At 64.5% G+C, this 19,530-nt stretch overlaps 1 protein-coding gene across 5 annotated transcripts in view; it reads left to right on the top strand.

Annotated features, from left to right (window-relative positions):
• The window catches only part of ACSBG1 (acyl-CoA synthetase bubblegum family member 1), a 41,040-nt gene extending 21,637 nt beyond the window's left edge, over positions 1–19,403 (top strand). For 4 of the 5 annotated variants that reach the window (XM_044230828.1, XM_044230823.1, XM_044230826.1 and 1 more), the window contains 12 exons: positions 5,260–5,480; positions 5,856–5,944; positions 6,217–6,337; positions 10,260–10,340; positions 10,430–10,579; positions 10,890–11,066; positions 11,696–11,877; positions 12,629–12,859; positions 13,400–13,617; positions 16,809–16,948; positions 17,350–17,596; positions 18,804–19,403. In XM_044230828.1, coding sequence (XP_044086763.1) covers positions 5,260–5,480; positions 5,856–5,944; positions 6,217–6,337; positions 10,260–10,340; positions 10,430–10,579; positions 10,890–11,066; positions 11,696–11,877; positions 12,629–12,859; positions 13,400–13,617; positions 16,809–16,948; positions 17,350–17,596; positions 18,804–18,889 — 1,943 coding nt within the window. In that variant the 3' untranslated portion in view covers positions 18,890–19,403. The remainder of the gene's footprint in view (positions 1–5,259; positions 5,481–5,855; positions 5,945–6,216; positions 6,338–10,259; positions 10,341–10,429; positions 10,580–10,889; positions 11,067–11,695; positions 11,878–12,628; positions 12,860–13,399; positions 13,618–16,808; positions 16,949–17,349; positions 17,597–18,803) is intronic. The other variant, XM_044230827.1, reaches the window with a different exon arrangement.
• Positions 19,404–19,530: the final 127 nt, after the last annotated feature.

Here is a 19,530-nt window from a genome sequence, read left to right as displayed (position 1 = left end):
GGCGTGAGTTCAAGCCCCACGTTGGCCATGGAGCCTACTTAAAATAAAAAATAATAAACAGAAAAGAAAGGGCTAAAGGGGCCTGGCAACACGTCCTGATTTCTGTCTCCGCAGTCACCGCGGACACTGCCCCTGGAGCGGCGGGCTGAGCAGCCCCCCCCGGCTCACGGGCCCTCCTCCCTGCTCTGGTCTGATAGGGGGCCCGGCTCCTCCCCCAACACCATCCCCAAGGGAATGGACCATGGACCCCCACGCCTACATCCCCTTCAGCTGCCGGGACTGACTGCGGTCTGGCCCTATTGTTGCCCTGAGCTGCTGTGACCCTGGCCACCCCGGCCCCCTGTAAGGAAGCCCTCTCAGGCCGCCGGTGTGCTGTGTGTGGGAATCCCAGCCGCTTCTCCACGGAGGCTCTGTCCCCATCCACGATGGACACCACAGGATTAGCTTTACCTTGTTGTTGGCGAACGTTTGCGGCGAGCGTGGTGTTTGCACGGGCTCAGGTCTGTCTGGAGAGGAGGGAAGGTTCCGGAGGTACCCGCTGTGTCGGTTCTGGGTGTGGATCTGAGAGGCAGCCCGTTTCCCCTCCACCTGCGAGCTGATCCCACGTGCCCCTGGATGTCGTCCGTGGGCATTTCCGTGTCATTAAACTCTTCCGATGCCGTGTTCTTGTGACTGCTCGGCGTCTTTGGTGTGGCTCCCGCGACGCATGCGCCCGTCCCTGCTGGGACCCGGGATCAGTCCCAGGGACCGTGCTCAGAGCAGAGCCACAGACAGATGGGCCTCTGGGCTTGCAGGCTCCGGACCCTGCTCCGGTCGCACGGGCCCGTCCGGCAAGTGTGGCTGCTGCTCCCAGGGGCCTCCTCTCCAAAGCCCTTTGGTGTATCTGGCTGACTGTCCCCAGGGAGGCCGCACCGACTCCCACTCCCACACGGCCCAGGGCCAGAGGCGGTCCTGAGCGGGGTCGGCGGGGCTGGCGCTGTCTTTGCTGCTGCCTCACACGGGGAGAGGCCCCGGGCAGGAGGCTGGGGGGCCGGTGAGCGGACACGGCTCCACCAGGGGGGTCGTCCCACCACAGGCCGGGTGGGAGGAACTGAAGGCGGGCGGAGGGATGGGAAGTAACAGACGCCGTGGCTCCTGGCGCCCGTGGCCACCGCTGCGCACACTCCGCCTGCCACCTGCCTCTCTAGGCTCCCCACCCGCCGCGGCCCAGGCCTGCCAGGCGTGCTCTGCGCGAGAGAGCCTCCCAGAGGCTCCCATGGGAACCCCATGGGCCTGGTCCAGGGCGTGAGGCTCCGGAGTTCCTGCAGCCAGGGTGCAGGGCCAGGGTCCAAGGCTCGTTGCTTTGTGGGCCCACCGGCGCCCCCGACGGCCCTGCCCACCTTGCTGGTAGCGAAAACTCTTCATCCAGAGGTGAGTCCTCTTCGGACAGAGGAGTGGTCGGGAGAGGGAGCGGCGTGAGCAGAGGCCCAAAGGGGGGCCTGGGTGCACGTGCGAAGACAAAGGGGAGCGTGAGACCCTCCCAGGCCTGGAGATTCCCGTGTCTTCCTTCATTCAGTCCCCAAGCCCATGGGTGCTCAGCGGCGGGCACCAGAGGCCATGGCCCCTGAGCTGTGGCAGGCACCCGGGCACGCGGGACGGAGGTTCACGGGGCCGCGTAGGCCAGCCCCGACTCGGTGGGCCGGCCTCTCTGGTACTTGGGCAGGAAGCTGACTTGCACCTCCGTCAGGCCACGCCGGTGACCGGAGGACGGAGGCCTGGGTGCCCTAGACACGTGGTGGTTCGGTCCCGCCTCCCTGGGACGGGGATGGGACAGAAGCGAGCTCCGTCCTCCCCGAAGGCCCCCTGACCTCCGCTCTGGGTCCGGCTTCCGCACGCAGGCCCCAGGGAGGAGTCAAACCTGCTTTCGAGGCCTCCAGCTGTGGAGAGGCGGGACCCTCAGCCAGGCCCAGCCGGCCCAGCGTTCAGGGAGCGGCGGTACCTGGGACGGGAAATGCAAGAGAGCCGCGCGCCGCAGAGCGAGTCCCAGGCACAGACGCAGCCCGGGCCCAGGCATGGATGGGGGTATTGGCGACCAGGAATTGCTCTGGCTGACCAGAAGGGGAGGGTGTGCTGAGGTCACAGAGGGCCTTCAGCAGAGGCCGCAGTTTGGAAACCGCCCTGAGGTCAAGGTCAGACCTGGGCTCCAGAAGGTCGCTCTGGGAGCCACAGAATGTGGGAAGGGGCATTGGTGGCCACTGCCCAAGGTTACTGGGCTACCCCCCCAGGCCTTGGTCAGGAGGTAGAACAGTCCTTTCCCAAAGGAGACGCGGGCGCTGGGGTCAGTGTGGGGCCGGGAACCAGCCTGCAGGTGGGAATGGCCGCTGCGCCACCAGCCGCACAGGTGACCTGCCTCCCTGTTTCTCCGAGGGCCGGCTGTGCCGTCCGGGCCGTGGAGGTTTACACAGCCCACCTGCTGCAAGGTGGGTGCTCACTGCGAGCCAGGACCACGGCAGCCGTCCGCGGGCAGGGGGGTGGCTGGGCTTCTGGGACCAGGGCAGGCCCCTTGCCCACCAGAGCCCTTCCTCTGGCGGGGCTGGGGGCTCGGGGGCCCAGCCGGCTTGGCTCGGCACGGGAAGCTCGTGACCCTCCGGGGAGGCTCTCCTTTCGGGGCAGAGCAGCCGGGCTCAAGGGCCCACCATATTCCCTCTCCTCGCCGTCCCCTCCGTCCCCGTGTGCCGAGCGGGGGCACCACCAGGTAGGGCCCTGCCGTCCATGGGAGAGCAGAGGTCAGATGAAGGAACTCCGTGGAAACCTATATGCTTTCTCCTTCAGAGCCAATGGACCCATGTCTAGAGACGTGTCCTTTGGAAAGCCTGGAATGAGGGCCAAAGCTGGGGGCCGTGGGGGCACGCGTGGCCGGGGCAGTGTCTGGGAGGGGCGCTCGCCCCTGCTGCGGACCCCGCCAGGGAGACTCGCTGGGCTCAGAGAATCAAGGAGGGGGATTTTCGACACTTCCGTGGGATTTGGTCCGTGTAATGTTTCTTTCAAAGTGTGAGCCAACATTTGAAAACAGGGTGATTGCGCACAGACACCCAGACATCATGGGACCCTCGGTTTTCATTCCTGCTGGGCACCAGCTCATGGTGCCCAGGGCGGCCGCCCCGCAGAGGAGCTGTGCCCGCCACTCCCGCCCCGCCCTGCCCTGCGGCCTCCCCGGCGCGGGGACGGGGCTTGGGGCAGTTACTGTCCCCCGGGACTGCGGCCCCCTTCGCGAGTGCCATTCCTGCTGAAGAACAGGGAAGCGGGAGAAGGACCCCGGAGCCGGCGCCTCTGGAAGGTGGGGAGGAGCCTGGACTCGGCCGGCCCTGGAGCGCCCCACTCCTGTGCTATTGTCTTCGCACGTCAGGGTTTAGAAGATTTTGAGTTTTCATTTGAGACGGAGAGAATACCAGCAGGGAGGCGCCGAGGGGGAAGCCGGCTCGGGGAAGCGTTTGCCTTCATGGGGTCCTGATCTCAGGGTCGGGACCGAGCCCCGCGGCGGGCTCCGCGCCCAGCAGGGGCCTGCGTCTCCCTCTTGGTCTGCCGCCTCCTCTCTCGTGCCCCCGGGGGAAGCGCCCGCGGGAGAAGCCACCTGTTCTGGTTTAGGGACCAGGGAAGGGAAGAGGGCCTCCGGCTGCCCAGGCATTAGAGCAGGTTCACTGAGGTAACCGTACGGCCTCGAACTGACCCAGTTGAAGTGGGATTATTTTTCACCGAAAAAAATCATTTTGTCTGTTATTTGTAGCGAGTGTTTATAGTTGCGCCAAATCTGCCGGCTGACTTTAGAACCTTTCCGCCCTGGTGCCCGTTGGCGGGACTCCCCACCGCCAGGCAGCCACGACCCCGCCTTCCACCGTGCCGTGCCCGCAGCGGTCGCGACGGCCGCTTCTGAGCCGACCTGCGTTTGGGGATGGTGGGCGGCGGGGGCCACGCTGGACTCTGTCCACCAGCGGACGGGCGCTTGCCAGTCTGCATGTCTGACTGTCCTGATGGCGACCACATCCACGTCTTTGCGTGGCAAATGCCGTGGGCTCGTTGGAAAGAGGAACCGGCTGTCCTGTCCCAGCCTGGGGTCTCCTGTCAACCTCGAGGGTCCATGTGCCACCCAAGAGTATCTGGAGGGCAGGGATGAGGTCGTCCCACAGGACGGAATTGAGGTCAGTGCTGCCTCGAGAGGACATCCAGCGGCTGGGGCCACCCCTGCGGTCCAGCCTCCTGGGGTCGTCTGCTCCAAAGGACTGTCTCGGGCCCCGGGGGGAAAGGAAGCCCAGAGGACGGAAGGGTCTAGACCTCCCGCCAAGCCTCCTGGGAATTTGGGGAACTTGGGAAATCGGAAATGTGCATGTGCTGCAGACCACCTCTGTCAGGGTTCTTCGTGGACACGGTTTCTGCTGAGCCCCGATGGTCCCTCAGGTCTTCTCCTTGCCTCTCCTCCGAGGAAGCCGACTCAGAGACCGCACGGTGCGCCGAAGGCTCCGGTACGCGGCGGTCAGGCTGATCCGCCTGCCACGCGGGGAACGGCCACCCGACGCTTCGGGCGGGGCGGTGCCCGAGAGTGAGCTGTGGCATCGGGCCTACGGGGCCAGCGCTGTGACCTCGGGGAAATGCCTGGGCCTCCCCGAACTGCGCGGCTCCGTCTGCAAACCGGGGGCTCAAGCCCCGTGGAGCCGACTGGCCGCCCACAGGAGGGAGACGGCACGGCGCCTGGTGTCCGGCCAGAAGGCCTGAAGTCGGTCCCCACGGCGGGGCCACTTCTCGGGCCATCGGAGCCTCCGGTCTCCGGCCTCCCCCTCAGGAGCGCTGCACTTCCTGCTGCTTTGACCTTCTGTGCAGCTGAGTCTGTCCGCAGTTCTCAGGAGGCAGAGGAAGGGTGGGAAGTCTGGAGCACCGGGCGGTCTGATGGGCCCCTCTCCCGGGGTGGCCCGAATGCCGCTGACCACCCAGCCTCGGGGGACAGGTTCACTGGCAAGAAGGCAGGAACAGGCCTCTCAGCGTTTGCATGGCCTCCGCCTCCTTGCTGCCTCCCTAAGCCTGGCCCATCCTCTGGACCATCTGACCTCCTCCTCCAGGCAGCCTCCCAACTACCCCAGTCCCTTGCTCGTCTGCCTCCACTCAGCCCCGGAGGCACCATTGGGACCGGCAGCCTGGGGGCTCTGCCCCTGGGAGGACCGGGGCCCCGGCGGGGTAGGGAGGTGACTCGAGGCCAGCGTGATCCCAGCCGTGGTCTTCCCTCCCCTGCAGAGGAGAAGCTGTGGACAACGCGGGCCGACGGGCGCGTGCGTCCACGCCTCCACCCTGCCTGCCCACAGCCCCCCTACACCGTGCATCGGATGTTCTCCGAGGCCCTGGACAAGTATGGGGACCTCCATGCTATGGGCTTCAAGCGCCAGGGCACGTGGGAGCACATCTCCTACACCCAGTACTACCAGCTGGCCCGAAAAGCCGCCAAGGGCTTCCTGAAGGTGAGGGCCCTTGAGACGCAGCCTTCCCTCCCCAGTCCTGCCTTTCGGCTCTGGACCCCCGTAGGCCTCCTCTCCGACCCCCAACCTGGCGAGACTTTAGGGAGAATAACCGTAAAACCGCTCCCGTGTCCTGGCCCGCTGGTACATGCTGGGCCCTCCCCACGGGCCAGCCGCTCAGCCGCTGGTTTCCTTCGTGGTCACATTCAAGACGGGCCGGGCTGGCTGCTGTGCCGGGTGGGGGCAGCAAGGGCCCCACGGCATTCACCCATTCCGTGCGCCGGGAGGGTGGTCCCTGCGGTCTGGAAGGCGGCCTGGTGGGGAAGGGGAGACCCCTCCCGTGTCCGCTGACCTGGCCTGTCTGCCTCGGTCCCGCAGCTCGGCCTGCAGCAGGCGCACAGCGTGGCCATCCTGGGCTTCAACTCCCCAGAGTGGTTCTTCTCCGCGGTGGGCGCGGTGTTTGCCGGGTGAGTGGTTGGGGGTGGGGCGCGGTGTCCAGTGGGTCGGTGGAGGGCAGAGGGGGAAAGAGGGTCGATCTCTCTTCTCAGAGCTCCCCATGCCCCCCCAGCCCCCATCTCCCCCCAGGGGCCCTCTGAGGACCCCTCTGCATTCCCCTCCACCCACCACGCCCCTGCCTCCCCACCGTCTGTCTGGGTGCGGCCCCTCCCTGGGGCAGGGTTGCGGGCGGAGGGCGTGGCCGTCTGCGCTGGCTCACGTGTGAACCCCGGGTCCCCCACAGCGGCATTGTCACCGGCATCTACACCACGAGCTCCCCGGAGGCCTGCCAGTACATCGCCCACGACAGCCGCGCCAACATCATCGTGGTCGACACACAGAAGCAGCTGGAAAAGATCCTGAAGGTTTGGAGCGGAGGGGAGGTGGGCACGGAGGCCAGAGGCCGGCGTCCTGGGGGAGCGCTGGCTACAAAAGGACTTTTCCATCTCCCTTCTGGGGTCGCCCTCATTCTGTGCGGCGACCCCATGCCACACAGATGCACACAGAACAAAGCCAGGCGAGGGGAACTTACCCACTGCCCAGCTCGGAACACTGAGGACCAGGAAGCCCGGGATGGGGTGACAGCCTCGGGTGAGGGCCGCCAGCTGGCCCGCTGCCTCCCGGGGGCACCAGGATCCTCAGCTTGTGTGATAGTGACCCTGGGCCCGGGCACCTTGAACACTCAACGCCGACCCTCGGTGCGGGGGATGGGGCCGGCCGCGGATCTTGTCAGGTCTTCTAAAGACAGTGGGGGCAGAGCAAGGGCTTGAAATCAGCCCCTGAGCCAGCGAGCCTCCCCCGCGGCCAGGGACTCACTTCAGAGCCCTCCCTGATCGGCTGCGGCCCACATGGACCACGGCCGGGGCTGGGCAGCCCAGGGACAGTCCTGAGCCTCCGCTGCCCTGCCACCTGCGAGGCCCTCGGGGGCTCCTTGCATCCCAGAGGCCTCTGGGGTGGACTCGGTGGCTTGGTGCTGGTTCTAGAGATGCCCGGCCCTGGCTCCTGACCTGCCCCTGCTGGGGGGACAGTGGGTCTGGAGGCGCAGAGAGGAGACTGGAGCAGGCGTCTCCCCCGTCCCCAGTGAGGAGGTCCCCCCTCAAGCCCAAAGAAAGAAGCCAGCTTGGCCATTGGCTCCCATCAGAATCCGGGCCTGCCCCGGTGGCCGCCAGTCCCCGGAGCCAGACTTGCTGGCAGGCAACCCCAAATCAGAGTGAGTTTTGAAATCGCTCTCGCGGTGAGGCCGTGCCCCCCACTTCAGTTTGCGAAGGCAGGTGTTCGGGACATGGCAGCCTGTCATCTCTGCCTCCCTGCTGGCGTGACCCGCGCTCCCCGTCTGCTTCTCTGCATCCAAATCCCTCTCGGTGAGGACAGCGGCCACGTCAGGGTCAACGGATTGCCCAGTAAGAGCACATTGTAGGGCACTGGAGCTTAAGAGTTCAACAGATCTTTTTTGGGGACACAATTCAACCTATGTGAGTGCTTTTTTTTTTTTTTTTAAGATTTTATTTATTTATTTGACAGAGATCACAAGTAGGCAGAGAGGCAGGCGGAGAGGGGGTTGGGGGAACCAGGCTCTCCCGTCCCTGCAGTTTTGGATTCTTCTGAAAACCCGCTTTCTCCCAGCACTTTGGACCTGCTTCCTTGGAGGATTAAAGATTTGCCGGTGGGCTCACCTCCCTGGGTCCTCTGCGATGTGTTTGCAGGACCTTGTCAGGAAGGTCTCCATCCTGCTGGGACTGGGGAGGAGGAAGGGGTGCAGCCTGCTGGGGCCACAGCATGTAGCCCAAGCCGTCCTGGGCACCCCTCCTCACACCCCCGCCCCCACCGCAAGCACTCACGAAACAGAAGGGGGGCAAGTACTTGGACAGTGGTGACCAGCAGGGACGTCCCTTCACGGGCCCACCTGGCTATCCCGGGACTCAGTGATTTCCTCGGCCTTGGGGGCTCCGGAGCCCCAAGAGTTCTCTGAGGCGATAGACCCCCGTGCCCCAGGCCAGGAGCGGACCCAGGGCCCCAGGCCAGCTGTGCCGGGGCCTCCGCCTCTAAGGTTCCCCCGAGAGCCAGCGAGGCGGGCCCTTCTCCCCAGCGTCCATGTGGGCATCCCAGAGTCAGAGGGCAGGAAGGCCTCCCTCCCCTAGAGTCTGCAGCCCTGGCAGGGACCCCTGATTCAAGCCGGATGCTGTCCTCCCCCGTTTTGTGTCTGCAGAGGCTGAGGCCCAGAGGGAGGAAATGCTCCCCGCAGGTCACCATTCAGAATGGTGCCCGTCAACAGTAGGTTCCTTTGAATCAGGACCTAAAGGCCCCCCAGCTGCCGTGATGGTCCCGGAGTGTCTTTGACCCAGAGCGAAGCCCCACCTCGGGGGACTGCGGCAGCCTGACCCAGCGGCCTGACCCGGGACTTGTTAGAAACGCAAATCCTCAGGCCCCACCCAGGCCTCCTGCCCTCCGACCAGAGGTGCGGCCCAGAGGTGCGGCCCCGCACCCTGTGGGGAGGGTGCACACCTGCAGGTGCTTCAAGCACTGGCAGGAACGAGGTCAGCGGTTAAGCAGGGGCCGGTGGGGGTTACCCGCCCGCGTCCCCCCTGCTGCTCCCCTGGTTCTCTAACCTGGTCCTGCTCTTAGGTGGAGAAGCAGCCACGTTCCGATGGAGCCCTGCCCGGCACACACCCCACAGGCGGATTCCATGCCTGCGGCCTTGGGTGGGGGGCATGGCGGGGTGGGGGGACCCTCGCAGGGAGCTGGGCTTCGTCAGCATGTGGTGGGGGGCGCCGCGCACAGGGACGTTCCCCATCAACCTTTCTCCGAGGACGGTCGTGGCCTGAATATGTATCTCGTGAGTGGCGGCAAGTGAGAGCTGGTTTTCTGATTCACCCGCCGGACTGTTTCCGGAACTTTCTCTCTCTGCCGAGCTGGGGCTCCCTGCCACCTGGGGCACCTGCTGGTACTCGCACCGGGCGGGAGGCCGCCTGTGCTGGTGAATGTCCCGGCACGTCCCCAGGGAGGGGCGTCGAGCAGCCGCTGGTGGGAGGTTGCCGAGTGCCAGTGTCCGCGGCGGGCGGCGTCGCGATGGGCAGGTCGTCCGTCTCCTCCATCCCCTGCCTCCTCGGTCCGTCCAGGACTGAGAAACGGAGCAGCGAGTCGCCCATCGTTATTGTGGGTTTGTCCCTTTCTCGTTGTTGCAAATGGCGGCTGAGTAATACTGCATAGCAATATACCGCGTCTTCTTGCCCGTTCATCTGTCGGCGGACGTCTGGGCTCTGTAAGGGTGGCTCGTATCTGGCGTCTCGCGGACCCTCTGTACCGCTGGCCAGAGCGGCTGCGCCAGCCGGCATCCTGGCCAACAGCACACGGACGCTCCTTTTTCCTCTCTGGTTGCTTTTAAGGCTTTTCTCTTCATCGCTGATGTTTAGCAACCCGCTCTGTTGTGACTTGCTGTGGTTTTTTCTTTGTGCTCATCCTGCGTGGGGCTCATTGTGAGTCTGATATTGGCGGATTTATAATCAAATGTGGAAATTTCTCAGACTGCTTTTCAATTTTTTAAAAAACATTTCCTGAGACTCCTATTCCATGTGCCCTTCCTATTTCTCTGTCTCTGAACTTTGAGACGTGGGTTTGGCCATTCGGGGCAGGTTTACCAGGTTTCACGCCAGTGCTCAGATCTGACCTTTCCAGGTCTCCCCTGAACGTCTCCGGGAGCCCCTGCGTGCCGCCTAATAGACACACATTATGAGCTCTGTCCTCCAGCCCCGGAGGCTGCCATGCGTGCTGGGACTCAGCCAAAGACCCTGGAGCCCGGGACATCTGAGGAGAGAGTTCTAGAACTTCCTCTTCCTAGTTTCTCCTCAGCAGCGTCCAGTCCCACAGACTCTAGCCACCATGGCTTTGGCTTTCCTGAACTCTACACTCTGACACGACAACCGAATTCTGTTCTCCCTTCCCGCTCCCTGTCTCTGTCCCTCCCCATCCCTCTCTCGGTCCCCCTCCCCTCTTTCTCTCCCCTCACCCTTCCCCCCTCCGCTCCCCCCCCCCTCTGTCCCTCTGTCTTTCACAAAGTTCTCTGTCATGGGATAAGCCATACTTCACTCAACCAGGCCCTGGGATGCTCGGTTTTCTCATGAGGGGACAGCTCTGCATCAAGAGGGGCGAGTGTCCCACTGAGCTGCAGGTCAGACACTAGGAACCCAGTGACCAAAGTGCCCATCAGGCAGAACACCCGGAGACGGGGCTTTTCTCAGCAGGTAACTTCTCTTTTTCCATGAAACCCCATTATTTTTCCTGCCAACCCAGACCTGGAAACAGCTGCCCCACCTGAGGGCTGCCGTCATGTACAGAGACGCCCCACCGAAGAAGATGGCCAATGTGTACACGGTGCGTGGGGGCGTGGGGGGCGTGGGGGGCGGGGGGGGCCCGTCTGGCCGCCCCACGGACTGGGTGCCGCGTTCTCCCTCCTGCTGCAGATGGACGAACTCCTGCAGCTGGGGGACGGGCTGCCCGAGGAGACCCTGGACGCGGTCATAGCCGCCCAGCGGCCTAACCAGTGCTGCGTACTGGTCTACACCTCCGGCACCACCGGCAGCCCCAAGGGCGTGATGCTGAGTCAGGACAACGTACGCAGGTCCCAGCGGGGTGGGTTTGGCCGCAGGTGGACCGGGGCGCAGGACCTGCCCTTACAGCCCCTGCGGATGCTCCTTTGGCCCCTCAGCCGAGGGGGGTAGGACACATGGGATGGCCCCTGGGTCTGTGGTCCAGACCAAGTCCACGGAAGGCGATGGGGAGGGGAAGGGAGGCCTATCTTGGGAGTTCCCAGCAGAGACGCCCAGGGTTGGGGGGTGCCTGAAGGGGTCACCCAAGCCCCCCGGGGTGAGCATTCCCAGGACGGCTGTGGGACCCTGCCGGGCCCGTGTACCTGTCCTCTAGATCACGTGGACAGCACGGTACGGCAGCCAGGCGGGCGACATCCGGCCAGCAGAGGTCCAGCAGGAGGTGGTGGTCAGCTACCTGCCCCTCAGCCACATCGCCGCCCAGATCTATGACCTGTGGACGGGCCTCCAGTGGGGGGCCAAGGTCTGCTTTGCCGAGCCTGACGCCCTCAAGGTCAGTCGGCCTCGGTCCGAGCAGGGGTCCGTGGACATGCGTGTACGCACCTGGGGACGTGGGAGCGAGTGGGTCCCCCGCACGCTCGTCCGCCAGAACTCTCTCTGCCACAGCCACACGGCCCGTGTGACCCAGCAACAAGGGGCTGAGGCCGGTACGTGGAGGAAAGGGGCCACGTGCCATCAAGGACAGGGCGTCCTCAGAGCAAGGCTGTGGTGCACGGCCCCTGCTTCCCAGGCTCATCCGCTACCCCGTTCTTTGGAAACTGATTTTAAGCAGGCGGAGAGCACTCCCGGACCCCCCGCCCCGACCGGCACTCTGCCCAACACCCCCCACACCTCCAGGCCCAAAAGTCCCCCCGTCCATCCTGCACCGGTCACTGCTGAGGGGAGAGGTCAGGTTAGAGAGGAAGGAGGGCTGGGAGGGGACCGAGCTGCGCTAAAGCGTCAGGCCACACAAACAGCGGGGACGGCCGCCCAGCAGCGGCAAACCGCGCGGAACATGGCATGTGCAAGGGTGCGTGGGCGCCTGTGTGGGCACCCGGGGACGCTGTGGGGCCGCGCCCCTGACGCTGGTGTGGGGGCCTCCTGGCACTGAGCCGGCGGGCCTCCCTCCCTGGTGCCGGACAGGGGAGCCTGGTGGACACGCTGCGGGAGGTGGAGCCCACGTCGCACATGGGGGTGCCCCGGGTGTGGGAGAAGTTCATGGAGCGGATCCAGGAGGCGGCGGCCCAGTCTGGCTTCATCCGGCGCAAGATGCTGCTCTGGGCCATGTCGGTGGCCTTGGAGCAGAACCTCACCTGCCCGGGCAGGTACGGGAGGCCGGGGGGAGGGGGGCGGCAGGGTGGGGGCACAGGGCCGGCAGGCACCCGGGGATCTGCTGGGCTGGGGTTGTTCTGGGGACCCCTGTGCGGAGGCCCCAGCACACACCGGGCCGGAGACCGTCCCCCACCTCTAGGTTCTGGCTGGCAGGACGGCCTCCCTCCCTCTGGGTGGCGTTCACCTCCTGGGAGTGGCGTTCACCTCCTTGCGGTCTCCTGGGGGATTTCCAGACTCCATAGGGGGCCAGGGAACGGGGCACGGTGATGCGTCCTCTTCCAGCCTTTCCAGCCCCCAAGGGACCCCACAGCCACCTGACTGCTTGTCCCACGCCTACACAGCCCTGGGGACGGTCCGTGGCATCGCCCTGGCCACCCCCGGCAGAGATGTTTCCATCACTAGTGAGTCTGTGAACCGGCATCAGGTCTCGTGAGAAGCACACACATGTCCACAAACATGGCCTCGAGTGCACAGACAGGGACAGGGGACACGTGTGGGCGACTCGTCTGTGGGCTTCAGCGGGGATCACGCCCAGCGGCCCTGCGTGTCCGTGCAAACAGACCGCAAGGTTCCGCCCACACACGGCCCCGCTGGGCTGACCTCCAGGCTCGGGGCACACGGGGCACACACACCGGGGCTGCGGGCCCGCTCACGGACGGCCTGGCCAGCGAGCAGCCACCCGATGCCCCCCTCGCCCCTGTGAGCACATGTGTTCCTCCGCCGACCACTCTCCACTCCCCGCAGCGACCTGAAGCCCTTCTCGGCCCGACTGGCGGATTACCTCGTGCTCGGCAGGGTCCGGCAGGCGCTGGGCTTTGCTAAGTGTCAGAAGAGCTTCTACGGTGCGGCTCCCATGACAGCCGAGACGCAGCACTTCTTCCTGGGCCTCAACATCCGCTTGTATGCGGGCTACGGCCTCAGCGAGACCTCGGGCCCCCACTTCATGTCCAGCCCCAACAACTACCGGCTCTACAGGTACCCGTAAGCCTCCTACCCTTGCTGGACCCCCCGGGGCCACCGCAGAGTGGCTGTCCTGAGCCATCACTTCCATCCTGGGCCAGGCCCCTGGGGCCAGGCCTGTCCCGTGCTGTGGTCTTGGCCATGCTGTCCCCGGGGGCCTGAGGTCGCAAGCTCCCCCCTCCGTCCCCCGCCACGGGTTCTGGCTCCGTCCCCTCCCTCCTGTAGAGTGAGGTGTTGTCACAGGCTGTCCCTGCTCCACTGTAGTGGGGAGGGCAGGGCAGTCAGCTCTGGGGCGAGCGCAGGGACCCTCTGTCATGCTTAAAAGACCCCTTCCGGTCAGCCCATCGCCGAGCTGGAAGTCCTGCCGGCCCTTCCTTCCTTCCTTCCTTCCGCTCTCTCCCCGCTCCCTTCCTCCTTTCTCCCTAAAGCTTCTCACTCTATGTCCCTATTAAAATACAAAAGCTCTGGAGGCTGAGAGGGAGGGGTTGGAGGGGATGCTCCTGGCAGAGCCGGACCCTAGACGGAGGCCCGACCAGCCCCCTCGGCCGCCCCCAGCTCCGGCAAGGTGGTGCCAGGCTGCCTGGCCAAGCTGGTGAACGAGGACGCCGAGGGCGTCGGGGAGATCTGTCTGTGGGGCCGCACCATCTTCATGGGCTACCTCAACATGGAGGACAAGACGCGGGAGGCCGTCGACGACGAGGGCTGGCTCCACACGGGCGACACGGGGCGCTTGGACGCCGACGGCTTCCTCTACATCACCGGGCGACTCAAAGGTGAGCGCGGCCGACTGCGTGGCTGCGGGCCTGGGGGGGACGCACCGCGGCCTGTGTGCCCCGAGCCCCGAGCCCGTATGGAGCTCGTGCGCCCAGGCTGACGGCCTCGTAAGGAGGACGCCCGGAGAGGGTAAAGGACGTGCCCACGGTCACCCAGCTAGTAAATGGTGGGGTTGGCTCCAGCTCCTAGAGAAACAGGGCAAGTCTTTCCAGAAGATTCTGGGACACAAATATCATGTATTTTTACGTGGAAAATGGACATGATATAGAGAACACAGATTGGGTATAAAATTTAGAATAAAGCAGGAGACTTCAGAAAAATTTCCCATGAGGGATGTGGCCCTTGCAAGGGGGACAGCTGGGGACTTGCACGGAAAAAGTGTTTTGCTCACTGCCCAAGGGGATGTCAGCCCAAGCACATCCCTGAGGGGAGATCTCTGCCTGCTGCCCAGGGAAGCCAGCTCCGTGAGTGGGGGAACATCTCTGGAAATCTCGCAGGCAGGAGTGCCTTCCAGCCGGGCTCTGAGTGTCGCAGAGGGCCGGCCCTCTGGGCAGAGTCTGGGCAGGCCTGGCTTGAGCCCTGGGAGGAGCCGGGACCCTCCTGGCTGCCAGCCCACAGCCCGGGCCCGAGATCCCTGGAGGCACAGTTCTGCCGGTGCCCGGCCTGAGAGCACCGCCTAGGGCCCGGCTTGGTGACGGCGGCTGAGGGCCGGCACGCTGATGGGGAGAGTAACCAGAAACATCCAACCGGAGTTGGCCCTCCTTTCAAAATAGTATGGTTAGGGGCGCTGGGGTCAGGCGGCGGGGAGCCCTGTCGGTGAGGTGTCTGCCTTGGGCTCAGGTCAAGATTCCGGGGTCCGGGGATCGAGTCCCGCATCGGGCTCCCTGCTCAGCAGGAAGTCTGCTTCTCCCTCTGCCTCTGCTGCTCCCCTGCTTGTTCTGGCTCTCTCTGTGTCAAGTAAATAAATAAAATATTTAAAATACTATGGTTAGAGGCTGGAGCCCAGCCGGCTTTTCTGCAGATAAGCATCTACGGCCCAGCCTCCGTGCGGAGGAGACCGTGCTCGCGGGCTCACCTCAGGGGACCATGTGGGAGCCGCTCGTCCGCCTGTCTGGCACCGGAGGAGCTTGTGGCACGGCCTGTTACCCGGTTGAGTGAGGCCCACAGCCTCGGTCTTCATCTGTCAGACGACCTTGGCTGGAATCAGGCCAGTTGCCTACAAGATTTTGACTTTGCTATAAACAAACAAAAAAACCTCCACGGGGTCAAACCGCCAGGAGCAAAGACAGGCGTCACGGCCAGGGAGACGTACCTGTAGCTCCCGACGTGGGCACCGACGGCGGACGCGACACGGCCTGTCCCTGGGTTTCACACCTTCGGCTTCGTGTCTCCCAGCCACGTTTCCTACTGTGCGGTGTGGAGGTTTCTGCACATTTCTCCTTAGATCTGCTCCCGCGTATCTTATTTTTGGGGTGCTACTGTACAGAGCATCATTTAAAATGTGCTTCTACTTCCTCGCTGCCGGCGGAGGGCCTTGTCCCACGGGCTGGGGTCATGTGACCCGGGGGCGCCCGGTTGGAAGCTGGTGGCTCGTAGACGTCCCTCCCGCTCTCTGCGCACAACACCCGATCGTCTCAAATGCTGACTGTTTCCTTCCTTCCTTTCTGTTGCTTCTGGGTGTTTCTCTTGCGTCCTGCGCTAATAGGACGGGCAGGGCAGCGGTGGGTAGATGTGGGGACAGTGGCCATCCGTGTACCGTTCCTGATCGTGGGGGAACGCTCAGCATTCGATCCCTGAGTGGGGATTTTTGGAAAGGGACGCCTCTCTGTGCCCAGTCTGCTGAGGGCTTCTATGCACACTAACGGGTGAAAGACACTGGTGGGGGGGGGAGGGGGCCAGAGAAAGCCCCAGAAAGAGAAAGGCCGGGGAGCTGACGGCCGCTGGGCTCTGCCTGGCTGCGGTGCCCTCGCCGCCCCACCCCTGCTGCCGCCGACGGACCGCGGTCTGCACGCCTCCTGTCCGGCCGGCCTCGGGAACCACTCCTCGTTCGCCCGCTCGCCAGCGTCCTGAAACCCCGAGCCCCAGCTCAGCGGCCGGCACCCACCAGGCAGCCCCTCGCCGGGCTCTGGAGGGGCCCCGCTGCCCCGCCTTTGCCTCCCTGCCGCCCCGGCCGCACATGTGTGCCCTCTGCCCACGAGACCCAGTTCACGCTCCACGTGCGGCCGGGCCACGAGCCTCGCTGTCCCACACCCTGGGAGCTGCCTGCGGCCAGGTGTCCGCACGGGACCTGCACACAAGGGGACCAACTCCTCCTTGTTGAACTAGAACTGGGGGGCTAACCCAGCAGAAGCAGGCCAGGTGTGCTGAGCAAATGTCCGCTTACCACCATCTGGCCTGGCCGTAAACTGCCCTCCAGGGAGGAACCCGGAGCGCTCAGTGCAGACGCTGGTCTCGCACACGCGCCGGCGGCGATGCCTGAGCGAGCGAGGCGGTGGACGAGGCCTGGACGCTGGGACTGCAGCTCGGGGGGGGGCGGCCCCCCCAGAGGGACAAGGGCTCCCTGAGAAGAGCACGTGGGCTGTTAGACGGAGTCAGGAGGGCTTGTTGGGACGGTGCAGGCGAGGGGGAGAGGCTCACGGCAGGAGCTTAGGAACAGGCTATACCACGTTCCCAGACGCTACTCGACCTTGGACAAGACACCTAACCGCCCCAGGCCTCAGTTTCCCCATCTATAAAATGAGCTGCTTTCTAGGCCGGTTGTGAGGGTTCAGTGAACCACTGCACACGTAGGACTTAGCACAGCGCCTGGCCCACGGCGCGTGCCGGGTGCCTGCCAGGGAGCGGCAGTTCAATTGTGGGGTAACAGTGGCACGTCCGCGGCACTGGGTGAGGCCTGAGCAGGCAGAGTCTTGGACGATGAGCAAAGGAGTGGGAGCCCCAACCAGGCATTGCTCCAGGAACTGCCACCGTCCCTCAGTAGGTATCCCCCACCGGCAGGTGTATCTCCCAGCAGGTGTCCCCCAGGGGGTGTGAGGAGCCTCTGAGGGCGTGGCACTGCCCCCCCGACCCTGAGTATCCCCAGTGCTGCCAGGCGCTCCTGCCTCCAGAGGCTGGGGGCAAGGCTGGGTCCTGGTCCAGCCGGGGCACCTGGACTGAAGCCTATGCCGGGGGCCTGGCCCTGCCTCCCCAGAATTAATCATCACAGCGGGCGGAGAGAATGTGCCCCCTGTGCCCATCGAGGAGGCCGTGAAGACGGAGTTGCCCATCATCAGCAATGCCATGCTGATCGGGGACCAGAGGAAGTTCCTGTCCATGCTGCTCACTTTGAAGGTATGTCAGGGGTTCTGGCTCTGGGGGAGTGTGGGTCTGGTCCAGGCAGAAGCCATGCTCGGCCGGGACACACCTACGTCTCAGACTGTTCTGGGCTAACGTGCTGGCTGCCTGCAGTGGGGGCGGGAAACACAAGAGGTCACAAGCGGCTGTGATGACCCGTTATAGTCCAGCTCAGCCTGGCTCCCCAGGGCTCCTGCCCTGGCTCTCCCTGACCAGATGCTCCAAGCCCAGGCTGCTGAGCGGGGGAAAAAGCCCATGGTTTTCCTGGCTGAGGTCCTTCTGGCTGTCCTGCCACCACGGGCTCTCTGGAACAGCTCGCAGTGACCCACCCTCTCCGAGACTGGGGCTTGGGTCTTGTGGGCCGAGGCTTGGGCCCGATCTGACCTCTGGCTCTTCAGTGCGTGCTGGATGCAGACACGTCTGAGCCAACGGACAGCCTGACCGAATCAGCTGTGGCCTTCTGCCAGCGGGTGGGCAGCAAAGCCACCACCGTGTCTGAGATCGTGGACACCAAGGACGAGGCCGTGTACCGGGCCATCGAGCAGGGGATCCAGAGGGTCAACAGCAAGGCCGCCGCCCGACCCTACTGCATCCAGAAGTGGGCCATTCTCCAGCGGGACTTCTCCATTTCGGGTGGAGAGCTGGGTAGGGCTTTGTTTTTCCTGCTTGTCTGTCCTCACTACCGCGGGGGCCGTGTGGGCAGGCAGGGGCCACAGCAGACTGGCAGGAAGCAGCCAGGGCAAGCAGAGAGCCACAGACGGCCGCCTCCTCCTGGAGAGAGGACACGGTCGCGCGGTGCCGGCTCGCGCCCGGGGAGAGTCTGCCACATGCACTAAGTGTGTGCTGGAGCCTATGAATTCGAATGTACAACCTTTAACTTTGCTCTGACTGGGGGGCCATTCTCCCCTGAAATCACAGTGGGAGCAGCAGGCAGACCCCAAGGCCCTGGCTCTGGGGGCTCAGCTCATGTACAGGTAAAGGAAGACCTTCTGGACCCTGATCCGCAAAACCGGGGAAGCTGCGGTACAGCCCCGGCTGGACAGAGAAGGGACTCTCGGCTGGGGCACATGGCTCGCGGCCGGGGGAGGCGGGATGGTTTCTAGGACAGCCTCTGGCCCGTGAGGCTGCTGCAGCACGCTGAGAGACCCTCAGAGCGTGGAGCGCATCTGGCTGGCCGGCACGAACAGAGGGAGGCAGGTGTCCTCTCTGACCAGCTCCGGAAAGGCCTTTGGTTCTGAAGTGTCTGGTGTCACAGCCCACAGCGCGTTCAGCCTCTAAACGGCCCCCAAGCTACGTCGCGCTTGTGACTGTGCTTTAGAGGAGCAAGGACAGGGTTTGGGAAGACGGCGGTCGGCGGAGGTGGCGCTCCCGGTCTCCCCCGCCCGCCGGGCAAGCAGACAGCCCCGCGCTGTCGTGTGCACGGTCCCCGGCAGCTCGTCAGGACGTCAGGCGCTTGCCTGCTCGCCCGTGCGGCTGTTGGCCGCAGCCTTGTCCCGAGGCTGCCCGTGTGCTCCCGGCACAGTGGCTCGCCGAGAGCCCTGGACAGAAACCGTAGTTGTGCGGGTCTGTTGTCTCCGTCATGGATTCACCCGAGAGAACAGAAAATGCTTGGGGGGGACCAGAAATGGGTGCAGGATAAGGAAGGCGGCACCTCATGGTCTTTCGTGAGGCCTGGTGGCCCTTCGGCTGCGGGGACGATGCTGGGGCAGTGGAGGGGGACACGAGGGTGTAGCCGCAGGGGCTGGGTCACTGGGCACCACCCTGCGGGCTGGCCTCACCCAGATCCTTACACACACCTTCCCAGGCTTCGCGGCGTCCAGGCCTCACTCCCTCTTTCCATTTGCTCCTTTAGGTCCGACGATGAAGCTGAAACGGCTCATGGTTCTGGACAAGTACAAAGACATCATCGACTCCTTTTACCAGGAGCAAAAGAAGTAATGAGGGGCATCTTCCCGGCTTCCGCTGAACACGGCAGGTCTTTGGAGGGCCGGCCTGAGCTCCGGGTCGCCTTCGGTCTGGGCGCACGGACACCGGGCAGGGCTCTGAGGGCGCCGTGTCTGGCCACGACACTGGCCTCTACATTTGCCAGGTCCGGTGCCAGCAGCAGCTGACGACTCCAGAAGCTTCCCATGTGGGTAGTTTTAATTTTAAGCATCGCTTTTTGTTCAGGGGACGCATGAGCTCAGCGCTCCCCGCAGAAGTAGCAGGCAGGTCGCTAGCTCACGCTGGGGAGGACAGCGAGGACAGTGGGGAGGACGGCGGGAGCTCCTCTGCACGCTGCAGGACACCAGCACTTGGAACTCAGCTCCGAGCTGACCTGCTCTGGAACCGTGGCCGCTTCTGCGCCTGTCCCAGCACCAGGACACCTGCCAGCTGACCTGATGCTTAATAAAACCGCTGCCGCGTATCTGATTGTACGGGTGGGATTTGAGTATTAAACCGTTTAACAGAATTGCCAACAAGGACCTGGTTTTTCTTGTCCGTGGAGCAGGCAGGCCGGGTCGGAGTCGTGGGTGTTTCACCCATGGGACCATCGTGCCCCGGAGCCCGCGGGGCACAAGACGGCGTGGAGGGGCGCA

Source organism: Neovison vison, chromosome 13 (assembly GCF_020171115.1).
Source record: "Neovison vison isolate M4711 chromosome 13, ASM_NN_V1, whole genome shotgun sequence".
Lineage (NCBI taxonomy): Eukaryota > Metazoa > Chordata > Mammalia > Carnivora > Mustelidae > Neogale > Neogale vison.
The sequence above is the reverse complement of the archived record's forward strand: the minus strand, read 5'-3'. Positions and strand labels throughout refer to the sequence as shown.